Source organism: Candoia aspera, chromosome 2 (assembly GCF_035149785.1).
Source record: "Candoia aspera isolate rCanAsp1 chromosome 2, rCanAsp1.hap2, whole genome shotgun sequence".
NCBI lineage: Eukaryota > Metazoa > Chordata > Lepidosauria > Squamata > Boidae > Candoia > Candoia aspera.
In genome coordinates this window covers 155,842,923-155,865,189 of record NC_086154.1, presented here as the reverse complement: position 1 = coordinate 155,865,189, position 22,267 = coordinate 155,842,923, and the positions used below count along the sequence as shown (strand labels likewise).

Below are 22,267 nucleotides of genomic sequence, written 5' to 3'. Positions count from 1 at the left end.
TCTAGATGGGCCATACTGGCTTGTGGGGGGTGGGATTTGATGTGAAATGCAGTAGTTGGGGAAGACTGCGAGTCCATCCCAAAATGAAAGAGCTGAAGGTTTTGTAACCGAGAAAAATATTGGAGGATTGTGTAAGAGAAAATAGAACAAAGACTGAAAGCATCTTTTTATAAACCATTCATAACTATTATGGCATATAAAAGGTTGCTAGGACAATGTCTTTCTGAGAGGTTAAAATGCCATGAAAGCTCTTCCAAGGAGCTGTGTTTGCTCTATCGTTACCACCAGTTTACTGCTGGCTTAGGGCAGATTGTGGTACTAGCATTCATAGCTGTCCCCCAGGATCCCTGATATTCCAGCAGTGGGACCCTAGGGCTTCTCATGCCTGGAGGACTAACTGAGCACTATCGAGACACAATAAAAATGCTGCCTGCAGAAGACTGTTAGGGAGATTCGAGATATGGGTGAGAAATGTCAAGAATCAGTATGACCTCTCAAAGAAGGATAAGTTGCCAGGCTTCCCTGCTCTCCCCACTATTGAATGGTTGAATTTTTAAAAAAGTACTTTATCCTGCAGCAACTCATGGTTTCAAGGGCAAGTTTAGCTGATTGGATAGATGGTATAACTTGTTTTATAGTGACTTTTTTGCCAGTGTGTCCCATTCCTACCACTCCTGACATCTGGTCCAAAATTCAGCCATGTGAAAAGGCCAAAGAACTAGCTGGTAAAAGTAAAGATGCCCTTGAATCAAGGTGACTCCATCCATGCAGTTTTCTTGGCAGCATTATGGAAGCACTTTACCATTATAGTCTTCCAGGATGGTTTTTCAACTTTCCAGTCTAGATAACAGCCCTGGAATTCCAGGTGGTCTCCCAAGCAAGTTCTAGCTTGAGCCAACCCTGCTTAGGTTCTAAGAGGTTAGCCAGATGTCTCCACTTACTCAGGCCAGGGCCACAACTAGGGGGGGCAAGCAGGGCATGTGCCCTGGGTGCCGCGCTGGGGGGGACACCAAAATGAGTGCAGGGGGTGCCAAAATGGGTGTGGAATCCATGTTTGCCCCGGGTGACACAGACCCTAGTTGCGGCCCTGACTCAGGTGCTGTCTGGTAGAGCAGCCAGGACAGCAGGGGCACAGCTAACAAGACAGACACAGGGAGCACAGCAAGCTTATCTGCTGTTTCGGCTCTGGCTTGGCCCCAAATGATTGGCTTCAGAGTTTGCTTCAGAGTTCATTTGTGGCTTACCATCAGGGCCTTGATCTGGAATACATGAGGTTTCCTCATTTCCTCATCTTTGGACACCTCTGGGTCTAAAGTGCCATCTTTGGATTTTGCTCAGGCATGCCTATGCGCCTGTTTCTAAAGGTGATCCTGGCAGGTCTACAGGAGAATGGGTCATCGATGCTCTGAATTCTGAAGCAAAGCCTCCTTTCTAGGATATGGTTTTGGGAAAGCTGGTGTTTAACTCTAGTAGAATACCCTGAGTCCTTGGACAGACAACAGCGTTCCTCCTCCTCCTCTGGAGTCTCACTCAGTTCTGGGCTAATCCTGGCAGGAGGGACAGGCCTACAGTAACTTCCTCAGCTAAGCTGATGACCTGAAAAGAATTTCTGAATAGCAACGTGTCCAGATAGTGATTAGTCTTTGCAATTGGGCTGGACTTCATGGACACTTTCTATTTCTTATTCTGGCCTGGCCTTTCTGTTGCTCCCTACAGAGAGGCCTTGCCTGGCCCAGCTCTCACCCTGGACTTGAGCAATGAGAAAGATGTCTTGATCCGACCACTTCACAGCAGCCTTGTGGGAGAGCAGTACTGCTTTGAGGTACAGACTTCCCCCATCCTGTATGGATGGAGGAGAATAGCTATACTTTCACATATATTCTTTCATCACTTGACTCAGTAATAAAATAATGGTTCTGATCACTCATGAGCCTATATTCTGCAAGTAGTCCTGGAGATTCAACTGTCTTCAGGTTGAAACTCAACCTCCTGTTAATATGCCATTCATCCGTAAAACTGTCCTGGCTAGATGGGGGACTGCAGAAAGTTATTTTCTTAGCTATCAGGGTCTATAAAAGAGGCAGAAGGCTTTACTTGTGTACCCTTTGACAAAGGGCAGCTGCAGCCCAAAGTATTTTGCTGCCTGAGCTGGATAAACAAAAGGTGTCCTCTGCCCTCTGATAGCCAAGGCAAGCCAGCTTAGCCTGGTGTCTCAAGACAAATATCTTATATGAACCCCTTTTCTTACGTGGCTGTCAAAAATATAGCAGTAATGAATCATGCCCTTTCATAACACCTGTTTCAACTGCCTAAAGCTGCTCCCGCATTTTGGTAGTCCTGACAAAGGAACTGTTGCCCCAGAATGAGAGAAGAGGCCAGCCTGGTCCACGGCATGCCTTAACCTGAGTTCTCCTCTCTTAGGTCCTGAGTGCTGGGAGGCGCTACTGCTTTACCTGCCCATCTGCTGCTGAGAGAACCCATTGGATGGAGAACTTGCGTCAAGCTGTCCAGCCCAGTATGGTACAGCAGTCTTGCCTTGTGCTATTCATTATATGGACATACTTTTTCATAGAAAACTCTCCCCACCATCACCAAATTCACTTTCTTTCTCCCTGTGTCTTTCCCTTGTAAAAATCCTCCTTGCTTGTCTTCCGCCATGGTCTCTGTGTTTGTCTCGGTCATTCATCCAAAGCAGAACTTCTAGTCTTTATGACCAAGGAGTCATAAAGAGTTAGCATTGCTTGTAAGCACTGACAGGCCTCTATTCCCCTCCAGTCCCACCCACTTGTCTGTCTGCCCCCTGCTCCTACCAGCAAATCCTTGATCTTGATCTTTCATCTACTTTGGACCTAATCCTGTTTGCTTCTTGCCTTTTCTTTGTGAAGATTCATTCACCTTCATACCTAACAGTTTCATGTGTTACCACACAGTTTTCTTCAGTAGTTATGGTGGAGGTATGGGTTTCATGGGACTTGCAGTCCAACATATCGGGAAGGTGCCACACTGGGTGAGCTGTAGCACATCTTGCTTTGCATCCAATCCCATTTCTTAACATTGTCCCTTGTATCCATTTTCCAGGAAAACTGCCAACGGATGGAACGCAGGCTAAGTCTTTGGGTATATGAAGCCCGAGACTTGTCTCCCAGGAAGCACTACCACTGTGAACTCCAATTGGATGGGGCCCTGTATGCCCGCACAACAGCCAAGCAAGCCAGCCCCGTAGGAACTCTCTTCTGGGGCGAGCACTTTGACCTCAAGACTCTTCCACCAGTTGTGGAACTCCAGGTCTGCCTGGTACAGGAAGAAGAAGGGCTGTGGCCAAAGGACAGCCCCATTGCCAGTATGTCTGTTCCTCTAAAGGATCTGGCTGCTGTGCGCCAGCCTTTGGAGAGATGGTACCCACTGGGCAAAGAGAAGCCAAACATGCCCACCCTTCGGCTACGAGGACGATACTGCAATATCGAAGTGTTGCCCATTGTACAGTACAAAGAATTTGCTGAATATCTCACTTTCCATTATCGGGAACTGTGTGCTGCACTGGAGCCCAGCCTCAGTGCCAGGGACAAGGAAGAGCTGATGGGTGTCCTAGTGCGGGTCTTGCAAAGCACAGGCAAAGCCAAGGTATCAGTTCTTTACTAAGAGGCAGGCTGACATTTAGGTCCTGGGAAACAACCTGATACTCAGATTCATCATCAGAGTTTTCCTCCTGCTGCTGTGCTGATTTTTCCCTCGTGGGCTGTTTGATTGCTAGATCGCCTCGTGTGGTAGAATTATTCTTTTAGCAGCCAAGGTGGCTCTCAGGTCCACAGGAGAAGAAACCGGTGTCATTTTGCCCTTTCCCTAACATCCTGAGCCTGGGTGGAAAGTAGGATTTAAATGTGAATGCAGGAGTAGAACAGGATGGGATTTATCCTAGTGACCCTTTCCCCATCTGCTTTGCAGGACTTTCTCATCGACTTGGGTATAGCTGAGCTGGACCGTTTTGATGACCGGGAAGCTTTGATTTTTCGTGAAAACACACTTGCCACCAAGGCCATTGATGAATACATGAAGCTGGTGGGAAGCCCATACCTGCTGGCCACCTTACGTAAGTTAAATCAGAAGCTGGCTGGCAGCAGAAGAGTAAGAGTATAGAATTTTTTAGGAACAATAAGTTAAGGCCGCTTTATAATACTGAAGAACAATGCACAGAGTGTTACTGCCTGTAATTGTTATTCAGTTCATAAGGTGAACTGTGAGCTGTGATTAAAGATGACAGTAGCCATATACGTCTCACTACAGCAATCATCTCCCACTCCTTTGGTTGTTCTACAGTTCAGAAGGGCTCTGAAGAGCTAGCTGAATCCATGATTGATATTGCTAGAATGCGACTATAATTGCTTATGTCCTTCATAAGCAATGATAGGCTCATCAAAGAACCGGGGAGTGTTTCTAGTTAGAGGCAAGAAACTACGTTAGAAATACCATTGTGGGTTGTGACCCAGAACTGTGGCTCTGGAAGCTACAGAGTCACATCTACAGCCATCCCTGCCTGTCACCTAACGCAGGGTTCCTCAACCTTGGCAACTCTAAGCTGTGCGGACTTCAACTCCCAGAATTCCCCAGCCAGCAAAGCAAAGCAAAGTCCGCACAGCTTAGAGTTGCCAAGGCTGAGGAACCCTTACCTAATGGAAACCTATGGGGGATTGTGTCACAGGTGACATTGTAACCCAGCCAAACTTTTTGGAGGATTGCTGTGAAGTGGACCCAAATAAATGCCCTCCCCGTGACCTGGCTGACAATCGCAACAATCTGCAGCAACTCTGCGAAGAGGTCTTCCGAAGGATTGCTATGTCCAGCAAGTGAGTGTGCACTTGAGGGCAGCCTCAGGATGGGTCAGGGAACTTTCCCTCCTGCCACCACTGCAGGAAAGTCAGAGCTGCTCTCTGGAGATGCTTTGGGTAGGGATTTCTGGGCTGCTGGGCCAGAAGAGTCTAATCTGGGATCATTTATGGTCCATCTAGCTGGCAGCCTGCAGGCCCAAATTAATGAGAAAAATGGGCTGTCTGCTAGAATAAGGTTTAGCATGTAAAGCTAAGTATAATGAGGGTCTCTGCACATCTGAGGGTTACCCCTCTCTTACCTTTGTCAGGCCCAGCCCAAGAACAGCAAGGAAGCAATCCAGCCAAACTGCAGTTCTTTATTTGCTCACACTGTATAGACAGAATCTTGCCAGACTAAGCTGCTCTACCTAAACTAAGGGGAAATAACCTGGGAGGCTTGAGGGTGGGGCTACTCTGAACCTCTTAGTCTTCCCACTGTCCAACTCCAGACTGTGTTTTCTCTTATCTTGCTCCCCTCCTTGGCATGTGCTCCCTCCTTCCTGAGAACCAGCAGCGTTACTAAAGTCCATCGCATCTTAGTGTAAGCAGCTCGCCTTCATGTGAGATTATGCAAAAGGGACTCTGCAGTAATAAGTTAGGTTGGCTGCAGATGGGATCTGCAGATATTCCTGAGCTCATTCCCTGGGCTGGCAATAGGCAGAGTGCTGTGGTTGGTCACTACATCCAGACCCAAGCATGCTCTGAGACAAAACTCAATATATCCAAGCAAGATCGCTTAGCTAGGAGACCTGGCTGTAACAACTGCCTGGACTGGTAGTCACAGGCATGCCTTTAGGCCTGCTTTCAGCCCATCGTCTGTTTTCTCTCTGCAGCTCCTTTCCAGTCGAGCTTAGTGAGATCTTCACAGCCTGGCAAGAAGTGTGCCAGTTGCGGGGCAAGGTGGACATTGGCCAGCGACTTGTCTCTGCTTCTCTATTCTTACGCTTCCTTTGCCCGGCCATTATGTCCCCCAGCCTTTTCGGCCTCACACAGAAATACCCCGATGACACCACTTCCCGCACCCTCACCCTGGTGGCCAAGGTTATTCAGAATCTAGCCAATTTCACCACGTAAGTAACCAAGTCCCTAGCTCAGGTTCTAGAAGCTTGATGTCAGGTAAAAACTAGTCTGTCCCAAGGAAAAGAGCCCACTGATAATCAGAGCGATGACATTATGTGTGCATGTGTGGAAGGTGCAAAAGAAGGAGCAGTTTGAAAAGGCATTTGCAGGCAGCAGTCTTTACAACGGTCTAGAACTACGCAAAAGCAAAAATATGCTCATTGTTCAACATAATGGACCACATAATGAAATTCAGTTTAGGAAAATGTCGTAACTAATATCGGTCCAAGACTTCAGGAAAACACTTTTTTTTAAAGGGGGAATGTAGGGAAAATAATTACAAGAAGAATGACACTCCCATTTTTTCCTCTCCTTTTAATAAGAAGTTGCTCATTGGCAACCAGTACCTTTGAGGTCTCCCACATGTTAATAATGATATTATGTACAATAACCCATTGCCCTGAGTCTTTGCAGAGCTGTGCTAAGGTGTGCCTAGCTCCATGTGACTGAGTTGTAAGTGCAGTTATAATGACATTGTTGCTTCCATTTTTGGCCCCATTGTCCATGAATCTCTCTAGTGTCCTTTAAATCTACATAAGTGCTGTTGGGAGAGAGAAAAAAATAGCACCTGCTACATCCAGAATGTGGGGTTAGCAGAACCTCAGAATCAGAAAACCAGACTTACTACATTCGTCCTTGCTTTGGGGACTTCCCATCAACATCTGGTTGGCACGGCATTAAAGATGTGCTGAGTAGATAGGACTTTCATCTGATCCAGCTGGGTTCTTCTTAGGCTTGGAATGGCCATATAAGGAACTATCAGGGGTTTTCAAATGTTTTCAGCCACAAAATCTATTAATTTAAAAAAATTCCCAGAACTCCTGATCCACGAAATAGCGGTTGCAGCTTTTGTGTGTGGTGGGGAGAGAATGAGTCCTGCCCTTTCCACTATGGATGCCCTGGCTGCATTTGAGGGCACTCCCCCTCCCCCCCCATGGAACCCTCAGATTCTGCAGAATACAGCTTCAAAAACCCTGAACTAGATCACTGTTTAAGCCTACTTTATGGATTAAGAGCAAAGAGAGAAGTTGCTTAGCTAATGACCCTATGGCAGGACTGGGAACCAAACTTTGTTCTCGGCCCAATTCCAGAGCCATCACGATGCCTTGGAAAAAGAGAGAGAACTCAGATGCCCTCCGAGCCTTTCTGTAAAGCCTTATCTGTATCCAAGGCCTCCAAACTTTATTATGACACTTCAGGCTGGCTCTGGGCTCTCAAACCTGAAAGTATGCAGGATATTTTCCCCTGGCATTTCTGCTGGGCCCATGACACCACCTGCTCAGAAGGCAGGAGTCAAGCTGAAACAGGAAAAGGTGGGAGTCAAGCTGAAAGCACAGGGACTATCTCATGGTCCAATTATTGGACCAGAAGATAAGAACTGGGCAGCTTTATATTAAGCATTGCATTGGCTGCCTGTGGGACAGGGGGATCAACTGACTTCCCCATCCAGGAAGATAAAATGGATTGTCCCAGCAGGAAGTGTTTTAAGTCCTTCATCTGGCTAGCAGTACCAGTGGCAAAAGGGATTGATGTCTGATCTAGAGGGCTCAGTTGTACCTCCCTCAGTGGCACTGATGTGGTATTTCATTTCCCATAGGTTTGGGGAAAAAGAGGCCTACATGAGTTTCATGAATGAGTTTCTCGAGCGCAACTGGGATACCATGAAATCATTTCTCAGCAGTGTTTCAAGCCCTGGTAGTACCATACCGTTGAGTGCCTATAATGACTCTATTGACCTGGCCCTGGAATTGTCCATCCTTCACTCCCTGCTCTGTAACATCTTCTCTACTCTGGAACAGGTACCAGCTACTCCTGGGGAGAGGGGATTCTCACTTGTTAGACTAGCCTGCCCCCTCGTGGCAAGATGCCACACAAGCATTTTCACATCATCCACAGTGGTTGGACCTGTTCACCTGTGGAAACAATACAGAAACAGGTGTTAAATTTATTTATTTTTTATTTGTCATATTTGTCATATTTAGGTGTTAACATTAGGTGTTAAAATTTAGGGCTCAGGTCACCAACTATTGTCTCAAACGCTATTGTCAAAGTCTTCTGGGGTTGGCTTTGAGCCCTTGTTGTCTGCCTGCTGCACACCAGGAACTTTATTCCATACGGCATTTGTATATCATGCAAATGGGATCAGAGGAAGGGAAAACAGAAGACCCAACAGTGAATTTAGGAACACAGGATACATGAGAGTAGAAAAAGCTAGTGCTTGGCTGTGTCTGCACAACACTCTTAATTGGATAAAGGGGGGCTTTAGGATGTTGAGGAAACACCAAGTCAGCACCAGGTTACAGGGGATTCATTAAAACAGCCTTGGGACCTACACTAACCTAGAGGAATACCCGAGAATGAGCCCCCTACAGGAAGTGCTTCTCTGTAACCTTGGGATTGCTCTGGGAATTCCACTTCTCTCCTATCCCAATACCATAAGGAAGGCTGAGAGAAGGAAAATAGATGCTTTTGAACTGTGGTGTTGGAGGAAAATTCTGAGAGTGCCTTGGACTGCAGGAAGATCAAACCAGTCCATCCTCCAGGAAATAAAGCCAGACTGCTCACTTGAGGGAATGATATTAAAGGCAAAACTGAGATACTTTGGCCACATAATGAGAAGACAGGACACCCTGGAGAAGATGCTGATGCTAGGGAGAGTGGAGGGCAAAAGGAAGAGGGGCCGACCAAGGGCAAGGTGGATGGATGATATTCTAGAGGCGACGGACTCGTCCCTGGGGGAGCTGGGGGTGTTGACGATTGACAGGAAGCTCTGGCATGGGCTGGTCCATGAAGTCACGAAGAGTCGGAAGCGACTGAGCAAATAAACAACACCTATCCTGATGTGGCTCTAGAATGGGGGAAGGTGGGTGGAGGTGGGTAACTCTCCTCAGCTGCCCTCTGCAGTGATGCTGACCCTGATTAGGCCTCTAATATGTTTTTTTTTCCAAGTAGTTTTTAAAAAATCAGCAATTGACAGCCTACCAGTCACCTTTGTAGTAGCTGGGAGACTGCCCAAGATGGTCCCTCCTCATCTGAGTAGGACGTGTGTGTGTATGCTGCTGGGATCAACTGTGAGGAGAGGGTGTCTGCAATAAGGTTTACAAGGGAGGGAGGGAAGGCTGTTCTGCAGGCAAATTGCCCAAGGCAGTATGTTCAAGTCTGTATGTGTGAGTTTAAATATACAGTATAAGTAAATAAGTATATATGGGTGTAAATGCATAAATGCAAAGGATAGGAAATGGATCAGCCTTTGGCCAGACTGAGAGCAATTTCTGCCATCAGCCTGGCCAAGTCCTTTATGTGGACCGTTTCTGCTTTTCTGCTTACAAGCGGACCCAGGAGAGACTGCAGCCTCTGCCCGCAATCCTCCGTGCCATCCAAGAGGGAACCCCTGTGCCTGTCTCCATCCTACTTGGGCCTCACATGCAGGAGAGGTAATGAATGGCAGCGCCAAAGGTGGTGCGTGGTCCTGCGGGGGCTGACGAGGAATTTCACATGGCACTTGCCCCCCCCTTTTATTACTTTGGGGAAGGGGTGCCCTTTGACCTACTTCAGTGGCTTACCTCTGGGTGCTGTGGTCATGGCCACCATGTAGTGCTGTGGTGCCCGCTTCGTTATCACCTGGTTCCTCCATGCCCTCCTCTGCGCTTGTTAGCCCAACCTTCCAAAAACCCACTAGGGTTCTGTTCAAAATTGGCCTGACTGGTACGTCACAGATGTGGAGTAGCCCTGCAGTATCTGTGACCCGTTTGGCAACTTAGCAGATAGCAAATCCGCCGTTCAAAGCACTTGTCTAACACTCATCTGTTCCCACCCACCACATGTGAAGGAGAGGGATTGGTAGCTGTTTTTGCTGCTGGCAGGTGACGCCCGGAGAGAGGGGAAACAACACTGGGGGAATCCACTGTTCCATTTCCTAATTGTCCCACTTTAAAACTGTAAGGACAAAACCACTCTTGAACTTTGTTACTCTAGCAGAAGAGGGCTTCACTGGCAGGACAGCAGATTTTATGCTGGCATGTTTTTCTGCCAATTAAAGGACTGGTGGATTGTACTTTAATGTGGCCAGCTGGCTGTGCCCATAGATTGACAGCACACAGAAATTGCCCTCAAAGTACTCTGGGCTAAGGAAATGGGATGGAGAAGCCATCATGCAGAATGAGAGAAAGTTTTGCACCACGACATAAGGAGGTGTAGATGTGGGTCAACTTTAGGTCTGAAGACTCAGTCTGGAATTGCTCTGAATTATTATGCTCCTCTGAACTATAATGTATTGTTCTGGTTTATTATATCTTTTGCACAGCCGACACCTCACTCTTTGTGTTTCAGACACTCTGAAAAAGAGAAACTAGGGTTTGTGCCACCACGGGATCTGGACAAGTACAGCCCTCTGATCAAGAGCCAGTCCATGACCAGCATCCAAAAGAACAGAGGCAAGGACGAACCTCCTTTACATCAAACCAAAACCAGGAGCAAAGTACAGCGTACCCAGAGCGTCCCAGCCCAGAGCAAGGCATCTCGACGTCTTCCCAAGCAGGATAGCGCAGAGCGTGTGGCTGAGAATCAGGACCGCAGCCCTCGGCCTTATGACTCCTCTCTGTACAATGGTGATATCAACAAGGCATCCCGGGTAAGCTGAGTTCTAGACTGGGCCACTCAACTACTGTATTTAAATGTGGTCTTGATGGCCCACAACTCCCTTTAGTCCACTTCCAGTTTCCTGGAAGGCTGCTGATGTAACCGAAAGGAAAACCTTTTCCATAAGAAGACTGAGCAGAGTCTCTCTCCAGTTCTACAGAGAGGACGTGCTCAAGTCCACTATTCAGGCTTCCTCAACATTTCTCCATCTGGGCTCTGAAACCCGGGATGGTTTCCTGATTTTCCTCCTAGTTTTCCAGCATGGAGGCTCCATTTATAGGACATTCTGTATTCAAAGTGGGTTGAACTATTTCCATGTCTCTGTAATTATTTATCTGATTCATGGCCTCCTTAAAACTCACCAAATTATGTTCTTCTGCTCTAGGGGTGCTCAAAGCTCCACCCCTCTGTATCGCTGCCCCAGAAACCCTCGGTGCCTTGGTTACGACATTCTGAGGATGCATCAGCAATGCAAAATTGCCTGTACACCATGCAGCCCCTGGAACAGGTATAGGAGCCTTCTCCTCAGAGGATCACCCACATGCTAGGATGTCTACCTAGGGTTAATCTTTTCCTAATTAAAAATCCACAAAAAAGATGATGGAAAAGAATGTGCACCACTGAAAGTTGCATACATAGATCTAGTAGAAGTAATGTTTTTAAAAGGGCTTATATAGTTCCAGAAATGTAATGAATTACCACCGTTTGTTTGTTTATTATTCCAATCTATATAGCTACCCATCTCATAGATATGACTCTGGGTGGCTCATCCTCTTTGTGGATGCTTGGTCAATGAGCCTTAAACTCACTGGGATATTGACTCGGTGGGTCAGTATCCACATGTTGTAAAACAACTTCGAGAAATAGCAGTTGGCTGCGTGTTAGTTTTCCTGAAAGAGACTGTATGCATTCACAGGTATGTAACTGAGACTGCTGTGTAAGTGGCAGTTGACCTTTTGCGGTGGACAATACAGGGAATGGCCTCAGTCATACTTCTGTTTTGGAGATCATGCTTCTAACTGTTAACGTTTCCCAGTTCTTCCCCTTTAGTTTTGTAGTGGGGGAAGAAGTGAAACAAATATTTTCCTGTTGTTAGGAATCATGACAACAACAGTAATGAACATCTGCAAACCACAGCTAGTAGGAGCCATTCTGATTCACTAGGGAAACTTCACACAAAAGCAATGTCTAGAACAGTGTTTCTCAACCTTGGCAACTTGAAGATGCATGGACTTCAACTCCCAGAATTCCCCAGCCAGCATGAAGATGTGTGGACTCCCAGAATTCTGCAGCCAGCCAAGTTGCCAAGGTTGAGAAACACTGGTCTAGAGTGTTATACTACAGATTTTCCCCTTAATCGGGGGAAGATGAAACTAGGAAAGAGAATCCTCAATGCTCCAATTTCATAATGGGTCAACACAATCTAAATGTGTAGCTCTCCTGCTTATTTGAATGGCAAAGTGGGGACTTTGGGATGCAACACTGAGGCTCCCCTGCTTCGGCAAATCTTTATTGCTAAAGTTATCTTGTCAACTGATGCCAGTGCTTTCTTAAGACTTCAGAATGCAAGTCTTCCCCAATTATAATGAGAAGAGACTAAAGAATCCCATTATCCAGATCTTCTCTGGCTCCTGCGTAGCTTTCCCTTAGTCTTGAGCCCTTGCCCTTCTTCACCCCACTCCTTCCCCCTTTGCAGAGCGGCCCAGGGGTGCTCCTCGTAGGAAAGCTTCAGTACTGACCCTTCCCTCCTTCCCCCCAGTATGCAAGGCAGATGGAAGTGCTGCAAATGAAGCTGAGTTCGGCCAGGGAGAAGCAGCAGTTCCTGGAGGAGCAGGTGAAGTCACTGTCTGCCCAGAATCAAGAGCTGCTGCAGGAGCAGGCCAGATTTCAAGAACGAGAAGCGGTGCTTGGCAAGAGGCTAGAGGAGACAGAAGTTTGCCTGGTACAGCTCAGCAGCAGGTAGGAGAAGCCAGCAACAGGAGGCAAGGTAGTTTTGATGTAGCACCTGCCAAATGTTTTTGGGGGGTGGGCTGCTAGTCCCATGGGAATCTTTATCCCATCCACAGTCTGAGTACCAGATTGCCAGGCAGTGAAGGTCCCAGGGCAGGGGCTGAGGAAGAGAACCGCCCAGGTTTCCTGTCTGGGAATCCAGCAGGGCATAGTTGGGGCCCAACCCACTTACTCCAAGGCGCCTAGCAGGAAGTAAAAAACGGTTGGGGCTGATGAAGTGAGGTAAGCACCCATGGCCTGATCTTTCATGACATTTCCCATGGCAAAGCCAGCTGGTCTGAGCCATGATCCACTGCTGAAGTCTCCTGCTGGGCTGAAACAAACGAACGGGCATGGCAGTACAGTCCTTGCAATGGAAAACAAAGTTGATGAGGTACCTCACTGACTGTGCCACTAGGAATAACTCTCATATAGGCTGAATTATACATCTGGAGGGTATGAGATTGGGGAAAAGCTGTCATATACACAAAAAGTATAAATTGGCTAATATGAACTTCTCGTTGTTTTTCTAATTTTCATTAGCTCTCAGTTTTGTTGTCTTTACTGTGTCTTTTATCATGCCTCCAACTCTTGCCAGGGGAATGGTGAGGGTCAGTGGCTAACTTGTAGGGAATGTGGAGGGAGGTTGAAACCACATCCCATTGGGGGTCAGATCTGTAGAAGAGTTGACTCCTGTGTTTCTGCAGGGTGTCCAGCGTAGAGGCCAGCTGGAAGAAGGATCATGAGAAGCTGAGAGTGAGTGAGGAGAAGGCCAAACATCTGGTAAGAGCCCTCCAGAGCCATTCCCAGTTTTTGGACAATGTTGTGGTTAAGGAGAGAAAGAGGAAGAGGAATCTTTTGGTTCTGGGATGGTAAGAGGGCAGGCAGAAAGTTAATGTGTACTCCGGAAATAATAGTATCTCATGTGGTGAAGGAAGAACGTACCCCAATGTGCAATTCTCACACATCTTGTTTCATTAAGATAAGATATGAATTATTGGTTTGGACCAGAGGCATCCATGGGGTGTATGTGTCAAAAAAGGCAAGATGCATCTGCAGCCAAGGAATCAAGGTCCTTGATTCCTTGGCTGCAGGAATCTTGCAGCCTCTTTTATATGTGCTCAGCTGAAGCCACCATCTTGACTTTTTTGTCTCTTTCTCCTTCTCCCCAGATGTCCCTGGTTAGGATAGACAGGAATTTTGATCCATTTGAATTTTTATATGAGCTCCATATTCACACTTTGAAGGGAGCTTTTTGTATTCCTGGAGAAGGGGGTCCAATCTGTGCAAATGCTGTTGAAGTGTGTCATATAAATAACAGAAAGAAGGTTCTGAAATACAAGAAATAGGCAGAAAAGACAGCACCTAGCTAGCTACATCCCACCTGGGTGGCAGTGTTGCGGAAGGGGGGTCAAACAGAAGATGGCAGACAGGGTAAACAATGCAAGCCCCGCCCCTTTTGTATATGCATTGACCTTGCATGCACATACAAAAGGGGTGGAGTTAGCACTGTGACATCCACCACGTTGCTTTTTTTGACCCACCTTTGCAGATGCCATTGCTGTATTCCAGGGAGAGTTTCAAGTAGACAGTGCTTCTGTGCTCGATTTTGTCCTTGAGTTCTTCATATTATGCACTATTAGGCCTATTATGCACATAGAGGAGGTAACACTATTTCCTGGGATTAACTTGCCTTAGATTTAGAAGTGGTGTGATATGACTGACTCTCTCTAGCATGTTATCTTGCAGGAGCAGCAGCTTTCCAGAATGGAAAGGGACCATGACCAGCTTTTCCATGCTGTTAGCCAGATGCTGGGATATCGAGGATAGCCAACCATGTTACTGCAACAACTCTCAGGGCCTGTGTGGATAAAGAGGACTGAGAAGGGGAAAGCCACTTTCTTGGCATCCCTGAATCCAAAGCAGGCTCGTCCTTTGCAGATCTTGTATGACACCCTGCCCGTGGATGCTTTGCAGGGAACTCAGATGATGGAAAAATCTGTCTTCTATTGACAAGCATTGCTCTAACGGGTCTTATGCCACAACCTCCTGCGCTTTACGTTCTCTACTTAGTTCCCAATGCTAGGCAACCGTTGCTGCAGCTTCCAATCCAAAGATACCTCGTTTACCATTTGCTGGGGACGTATCCTCCCAGCAGAGCATCCTTCTCATTGCCAGCCTGATACTGGAGCAGGCTGAAGCTGATTCCTGATGCCTTGGCTTGAAAATGTTTTCTCTGAGAAAATGGAAGACAATTTCCCTTCCAGATAATCCCCAGCCCATGGAGGAAGAGTTTCCATAGCTTGGCAACATGTGGTCCTCCAGTTGGCTGGCTGAGGACACACACAGACACGCTGCCCGCCGCCCCCGTCCACCAATCTGGCTAGATGACTCCATATCTCCATGGCTGTTTGTATTGTGGCTACCAGAAGGGCCAGAACCCTTTCATGTGCACCTCTTCTTTTCTGTACTTGTGGCTTGGTCAGGGAAATAGTCCCCCCCACCCCCCATAATAGACAAATTGTTGGAGGTCCCAGCAAATCAGCATGCCTCATTAGCATGTGGATGAGTTTGTTCTAGGATGCAATTCTCTATGTGCTTCTGGGGGAAGCTGTTTGTTGTCCCTTCCACATTCCTTTAGTCCTGCCTCCATCTACCATCTGTAGGGGAAGCATGCTGCTGCTGCTCCTTCCATCTGGGGCCATGCATGGGCCTAGAATCAGGAGTTTCCCCCTCTCTGCATGCAGCCGTTAGCAGCAATGAGGACTAAAGGTTAATTGTAATGAATGCCTTTCCCAATAAATTGCTCAGACTCAAAAACAAAGTTTAAGTTCTGTTTTTATTAAGGATAGAGTGCAAACACAAAGAAAGCTGAGAATGAGAAAAGCGTGCCTAAAATCAAACTAAATAGCCCCGTTACAAACAGAGCCCCCCCCCCTTTCAATCGTCTCAAATTCACATTCCCAGGTGCTCCTAACGAGTTCTGCTGATCAACGGGCAAAAAGACCTTGACACAAAAAGATAACCCAAACACATTCCTGCTTAGCGCAAAGAGATATAGCACTCGGTGCAAGGTTTATCAGCAGCTCCCTCCCAGCTAGGAACGCGCGTCACCGCTCTGGCATGCGAACCGTTATGATGTACAGACACATCAAAATGATGAACGTGACATACTGCCCCCCCCCCGAAAACTAAGCAGAAGGCTTGGAAGGGTAATTAACATGAAAACGTTGCACTAAATCAGGAGCAGAGACGTCTCGAGCAGGGACCCGCTTGGGGTGGGGGAAGTGTTTCCAGCGAACAAGATACTGCAGGGTGCCTCGAAGCTTGCGAGAGAACTTCCTTAACCTCAAAGTGCTGCTGTCCATCAATCATGACAGGAGCGGGGGGAGGAGGTCGTGGATGCCAGAGAGTAGAGTCATGAACAGGCTTAAGTAAACTGCAATGAAAGACAGGGTGCAAACGGTTCAAATTATGCAGTAAATCCAAACAAACAGTGACAGGATTGATAATGTCAGTGATAGGGAAGGGGCCAATAAACTTAGGAGCAAGTTTCTTGGACGGTTGAGGGGACTTGATAAACCTGGTGGAAAGGTAAACAAGATCCCCAACCTGAAAAGTGCGCTGCATGGAGCGGTGCTTGTCAGCATGGAGCTTATAAGAAGCCTGAGCATCAGTGAGAGCCTGTTTAATGACCGGCCACGAATCAGCCAACTGAGCACCCCAGTCGCAGGGAGACATGGCAGGGGAGGGGGGTTGTGGAAGCTCAGGGATGGGAACAAAGTCCCATCCAGAAACAACCTGAAAGGGGGTTTGGCCAGTACTCTGATGAACAGCATTGTTATATGCCACCTCAGCGAAAGGCAACAAGTCCACCCAATTGTCCTGGTGGTAGTTAATGTAGGATCTAAGAAATTGCTCAAGGGTGGCATTAAGGACCTCAGTAGATCCGTCAGTCTGGGGATGCGAAGAGGTGGACAATGCCTGTTCAGTACCAATTAACTTCAAAAAAGCCTTCCAGAACTTAGAAGTAAATTGTGTCCCCCTGTCGGTCACCAAACGGGAGGGGCATCCGTGGGCATGGTAAACATGCATGAGGAACAAACGTGCAAGTTGTTGTGCGGAGGGAACAGACACACAGGGGACAAAATGGGCTTGTTTAGAGAAGTAATCCTTGACTACCCAAATGACAGTCTTCCTTTGGCTGGGGGGCAAATCCACAATGAAATCCATAGAAATCTCCTCCCAAGGGCGAGAAGGGTTGGCAACCGATTGCAGGAGCCCCTGAGGCTTGCCAGGCTGCTGTTTAGACATGGCACAAACAGGACAAGAAGCGACGTAGTCCTTGACGTCACGTGGCAGGGGTCGACCACCAAAACTGGCGCCGAATCAAGTGTAGGGTCTTGAGAAAGCCAAAATGACCAGCTAGCTTGCTGTCATGAGACCGGCTGAGTACGCCAGCCTGTAGAGAGTCAGGGACGTACAACTGGTTACCCACCCAAGCCAGGTCATGTTCAAAAGAGACCTTGTCCTTATTTGCTAAGAGCCAGGGATCAGAAGTTAAAGCGGAGACGAAATCAGTGCGCAGCTGACCAGGCATCTGCAGACGCCTCTGTCTAGTAGGGTCCCCCCCGAAGATGTTTGTGGGACAGGCTGGGAGGGGGAGGGTGCTTGTGCACGGGTTCTGCTCCTAGTGACAGCAACCAAACTCAATTGAGGTTCTGTGAGGACGGTGCCGACTACATTGGACACCGGTCCAGAGTCCTGGGGCAATCAGGACAGAGCATCAGCCAAAAAATTCTTTTTACCAGAGATGAATTTCAGTTGGAAATTGAAGTGGCTAAAAAATTGAGCCCAGCAGATCTGCTTAGGGCTGAGACGCCAGGGAGTGCGGAGAGCCTCCAGGTTTCTATGATCCATCCAAACCTCGAAAGGGCACTTAGCTCCTTCCAAAATGTGATGCCAAGCCTCCAAGGCAGCCTTAACAGCAAAAGCTTCCTTTTCCCAAACATGCGAACGGCGTTCAGTTTCTGAAAATTTACGGGAGAGATTCAGGTGCTCGCTAGAATCTTTTTGAAGCAAAATCGCCCCAATAGAAAGATCAGAAGCATCAACCTGGACAACGAAGGGTCGTTCAGGATCAGGGTGTGACAAAATAGGCTCAGCAGTAAAAAGGGCTTTCAACCTATCAAAAGCAGTTTGACAGGCAGGAGACCAGTTGAGTACCGCCCCCGGGTTTTTTACTTTGCACGTTTCCCCAAGTCCCTTGGTGCGCAGCAAATCGGTGAGGGGCAACGCAATTTCCGCGAACCCCTGGACAAAACTGCGATAAAAGTTGGTGAACCCCAAAAAACTTTGAAGCTGCCGCTGGGTACGGGGGCGCTCCCAATTTAGAACGGCCCGAACCTTAGCAGGATCCATCTCAATACCCCTGTCAGAGACCCGGTAACCTAGATAGTCAAGCTGAGTCTTATGAAATTCACATTTGGAAAGTTTGGCATACAGCTTAGCTTTTCTGAGCTTGGTCAATACTTGTTTTAAGAGCCGCTTGTGCTCCTTCTCCATTTCAGTATAAATGAGGACATCATCCAAGTAGACCAAGACCCCCTTGAACAAATGATCATGTAACACTTCATTGCTTTCCCCTCCAGCAGCCACTGGTTTTTACCCAATTGGATGGATCTACAGCAGGGGGTGGGCCAGCAACACAGTTCACTGGCCCGGTGGCATTGCACATGGGCAGACACAAGGAGACTTTGAAATTTATTGTAGCGCCAGTGGGGGACCCGCTGGTAGTCCTGGGGATTCCCTGGTTAGCTAGCCACAACCCCTACATCAATTGGGCGCACCGAACTGTCACTTTTGCAGATGGATTTTATCAAGCCCCAGTACCCAAAAGGTCCATGACTATGGGGGTGGGGCAGGCTGAAATTGTCAAACCCAAATCAATTGCATGAAAACACCTGGGGCCCCTGCCAAACCAAAAGGGAGGACTTTGTACTGGAAAGAACCCAAAGGACAGTTAAATGCCGTTTTCCACTCATCCCCCTCCCGAATGCGAATGCGGAAGTACGCTTCGCGGAGGTCGAGCTTGGAGAAGACTTTACCAGTGGACAAATGGGCTAACATGTCCTTCATAAGAGGCAAAGGGTACTTGTTGGAAATCGAGACCGAATTTAACCTGCGGTAGTCTGTACAAAGTCTAAGTGTGCCATCCTTCTTCTCGCGGAAAAGCACAGGAGCCCCAACCGTCGAGCTAGCCAGTTCGATGAAACCCCTTTCAAGGTTCTTGTCAATGAAATCGCGTAATGCGGCAAGTTCCTTTTGGGTCATTGCATAGATCTTTGGTTTGGGCAACTGGGTGTCCGGAAGCAGTTCTATGGCACAGTCAGTTTTGCGGTGGGGGGGCAATTGGTCTGCCTCCACCTCCCCGAACACATCAGCAAAGTCCTGGTATTGGGCAGGTAAACCGTCCATAGACAGCCCAGAGGGCTGGGGTTTGACAATTTCAGCCTGCCCCACCCCCATAGTCATGGACCTTTTGGGTACTGGGGCTTGATAAAATCCATCTGCAAAAGTGACAGTTCGGTGTGCCCAATTGATGTAGGGGTTGTGGCTAGCTAACCAGGGAATCCCCAGGACTACCAGCGGGTCCCCCACCGGCGCTACAATAAATTTCAAAGTCTCCTTGTGTCTGCCCATGTGCAATGCCACCGGGCCAGTGAACTGTGTTGCTGGCCCACCCCCTGCAGTAGATCCATCCAATTGGGTAAAAACCAGTGGCTGCTGGAGGGGAAAGCAAGTTAACTCCAATGCGGCCACTAGGTCAGGGTGGATTAGACATCTGGAGCACCCTGAGTCAATCAGGGCCCAAACTTCGGCAGTTCTGGTATGGGAGCCCAACTTGATCTTCACAGCTAAAATGGGGCAGTTAGCACTCACCAGGTCGTCCTTGCACCCATCCTCCACCACCTGCCCATCGGCGCTGCTTAAAGCAGGTGGAAGTCATTTCCCACTGGTTGTTTGGAGGCAGTTTGTGCATCTCCTGTCATATAGACATCCTCCTCCTCGTCTGCCACTGCCTTGGCCGCAGTCAGTCGACATGGGGAGGTACCTTTGGCGGCACCTTTGGCGGGCGCTCCCCAGGCTTGCCCTTCTGGCAGTCTGCGGCCCAGTGTCCTGCTTTTCCACATCTGATGCATTGGCCACGGGCATACCACCATTGTTTTTCATTGTCCCACGCTGCTGCGGCGCCCTGTCGGGGTCCCTTCCCCATGGAAGGTGGTCTGTCGTGCCGTCTGGCTTGCATGTAGGTCCGCTGGGCATGTTCAGCCTTACCGGCTAGACAGATCCAATCATTTAGCGATTTCAGATCATCTCTGCCCAGCGCCCACTTCAGAACGTCTCGATTGAGCCTGTCTTTAAATCTGTCTACTAAATTCACTTGTGACCACTCGGGCACTTTTCCCGCCAAGACTTTAAACTCTAGGGCATAGTCAGCAACTGACTTTTGGCCCTGAATGAGATCTTTCAGAGCCTCCTTGGCTTTAGCCTTAGCAAGCAGATCTTCAAAATATCGCCTTAAGGCGGTCAAAAAATCATTAAAAGAGCCAAGTTCAGGGGCTTTTGCCTCAGTTAACTGTACATACCAGTCGGCTGCCCTGCCCTTAAGCTTCGTGGCCACTGCCGTGATTTTAGCCTTTTCCGACACAAAGCACTGCTTGAATTGTTCCATGTAGCTCATGGCACTGGTGAGGAAGAAGGATAACTTGGTAGGGTCACCATCAAACTTAATGGGAAAGTCCTTCGCGATCCCTCCGGCTGGCGCGGGTCTGGCCATGGAACGAGCAGGCGCCCCCCAGGACACCGACGGTGGACCCCTCCGTGGCGGGGATGTGTCCCGCGCCCATCTGCGGCCTCGTGGCATCTGTGGTGGGAGAGGGGGGACGGGGGATGGTTGACTGGGACCTGGACTCCCATCGCCTCTCACCTGGCCACCCATTGCCAACGAAATTGATTTCAACATGAATTCTATCGAGTCCAGCTTCGCCTCTATCACTCTTATTCTTTTGGGTGTGACAGCTTCTTCCTGTCGCGGAGGCTCAGGCTGTCGCCCCGCCACCACCGTCGTAGACTCCACTTCAGGAGTCAGGGGGTAACGGAGTCTCCAAGATGTGTGAGACGTCCCTGGTCGGGGTTCCCCCGTCATATCCCACATCATCTCTGGAGGAGGGGAGCCAGTTGTTACGGGTTGTTGTGTCTCTCCCCCTTCCACCGATCCACCCAACTCCGGGCTGGAGCTGGAATCCCCCAGGTAGCGGGCAAGGTGAGAAGGGAGGGGGCTCGGATCCCAACTTGGGAATGCCGACTCGAGGAGCTGTCTAGTCGCCTCTTCGAACCCCATGGACTCCTGTTTCGATTCTGCCATCGCTAACTTCTTCTTTCGCAAGAAAATTTCTTGGTAGAGACTAGCGACGTATTTTAAATGATTCTCAGCTTTATGTAATGAATGCCTTTCCCAATAAATTGCTCAGACTCAAAAACAAAGTTTAAGTTCTGATTTTATTAAGGATAGAGTGCAAACACAAAGAAAGCTGAGAATGAGAAAAGCGTGTCTAAAATCAAACTAAATAGCCCCGTTACAAACAGAGCCCCCCCCCTTTCAATCGTCTCAAATTCACATTCCCAGGTGCTCCTAACGAGTTCTGCTGATCAACGGGCAAAAAGACCTTGACACAAAAAGATAACCCAAACACATTCCTGCTTAGCGCAAAGAGATATAGCACTCGGTGCAAGGTTTATCAGCAGCTCCCTCCCAGCTAGGAATGCGCATCACCGCTCTGGCATGTGAACCGTTACGATGTACAGACACATCGAAACGATGAACATGACATTAATTCAGTTTAGGGAAAGAAAGAAGAACAAGAATAATTTGTCCTGAATGGATGTAACTGGACCAAATAAATGAGTAAGACCTTTTTTTTTTTGCTTACCTTTGAACTTAGTCTAAGTGTGTAATTCTTTATGCTTGGGTGGGCTAAGTGTGTAAGATCAATAACCTATATTTCTCTAACGTGCTCATTAATGCTGTTTTAGATAATATTCTTTTTCTGTGCGCATCTTTTCACTGTATTAAGCTCTACTCCATTCAGTGGTCCTAGCTGTCCACTAATGGCTTCACAAATAAGGGTCTTCAGTGAAGTTGACACTCCATTGATAAGCAGGAAGTTTTCTTCAATGTAACTTTGCTCTTCCCTTTCCCTCCGCGCTTCCCTCTTCCCCAGCATGCTATTTTGGGGTGGTTAATACTCCAATCATAAAGTTCCAAGTGTGAGTGATTTACATATGGAGATGAGAATGAGGTGGGGGAGCAGGGCCTTCCCTTCTGGGCAGTCGGATGGGCAGGGAGGGGCTTCCGTTCCTTTTCCTGACATTTCCTTCCCAGCTGCTTGGAACGGGAGGAAGAGGTGCGACCCCACCTCACTGCTGCTCCTGCCCTGCCGGGTGCTGCAAGAGGAGGCAAAGGTGTGCTGTAGGGCAGGGTTCCTCAACCTTGGCAACTCTAAGCTGTGTGGACTTCAACTCCCAGAATTCCCCAGCCAGCTTTGGGGAGTTGAAGTCTGCACAGCTTAGAGTTGCCAAGGTTGAGGACCCCTGGT

The 22,267-nt window shown here is 48.2% G+C and overlaps 1 protein-coding gene across 1 annotated transcript in view; it reads left to right on the top strand.

Moving 5' to 3' along the window:
• The window catches only part of RASAL3 (RAS protein activator like 3), a 31,464-nt gene extending 16,499 nt beyond the window's left edge, over positions 1-14,965 (top strand). The window contains exons 7-19 of the mRNA XM_063294467.1: positions 1,717-1,822; positions 2,422-2,520; positions 3,079-3,621; positions 3,943-4,087; positions 4,697-4,841; positions 5,696-5,932; positions 7,579-7,780; positions 9,312-9,415; positions 10,311-10,611; positions 11,005-11,127; positions 12,379-12,578; positions 13,316-13,391; positions 14,358-14,965. Coding sequence (XP_063150537.1) covers positions 1,717-1,822; positions 2,422-2,520; positions 3,079-3,621; positions 3,943-4,087; positions 4,697-4,841; positions 5,696-5,932; positions 7,579-7,780; positions 9,312-9,415; positions 10,311-10,611; positions 11,005-11,127; positions 12,379-12,578; positions 13,316-13,391; positions 14,358-14,438 — 2,362 coding nt within the window. The 3' untranslated portion in view covers positions 14,439-14,965. The remainder of the gene's footprint in view (positions 1-1,716; positions 1,823-2,421; positions 2,521-3,078; positions 3,622-3,942; positions 4,088-4,696; positions 4,842-5,695; positions 5,933-7,578; positions 7,781-9,311; positions 9,416-10,310; positions 10,612-11,004; positions 11,128-12,378; positions 12,579-13,315; positions 13,392-14,357) is intronic.
• Positions 14,966-22,267: the final 7,302 nt, after the last annotated feature.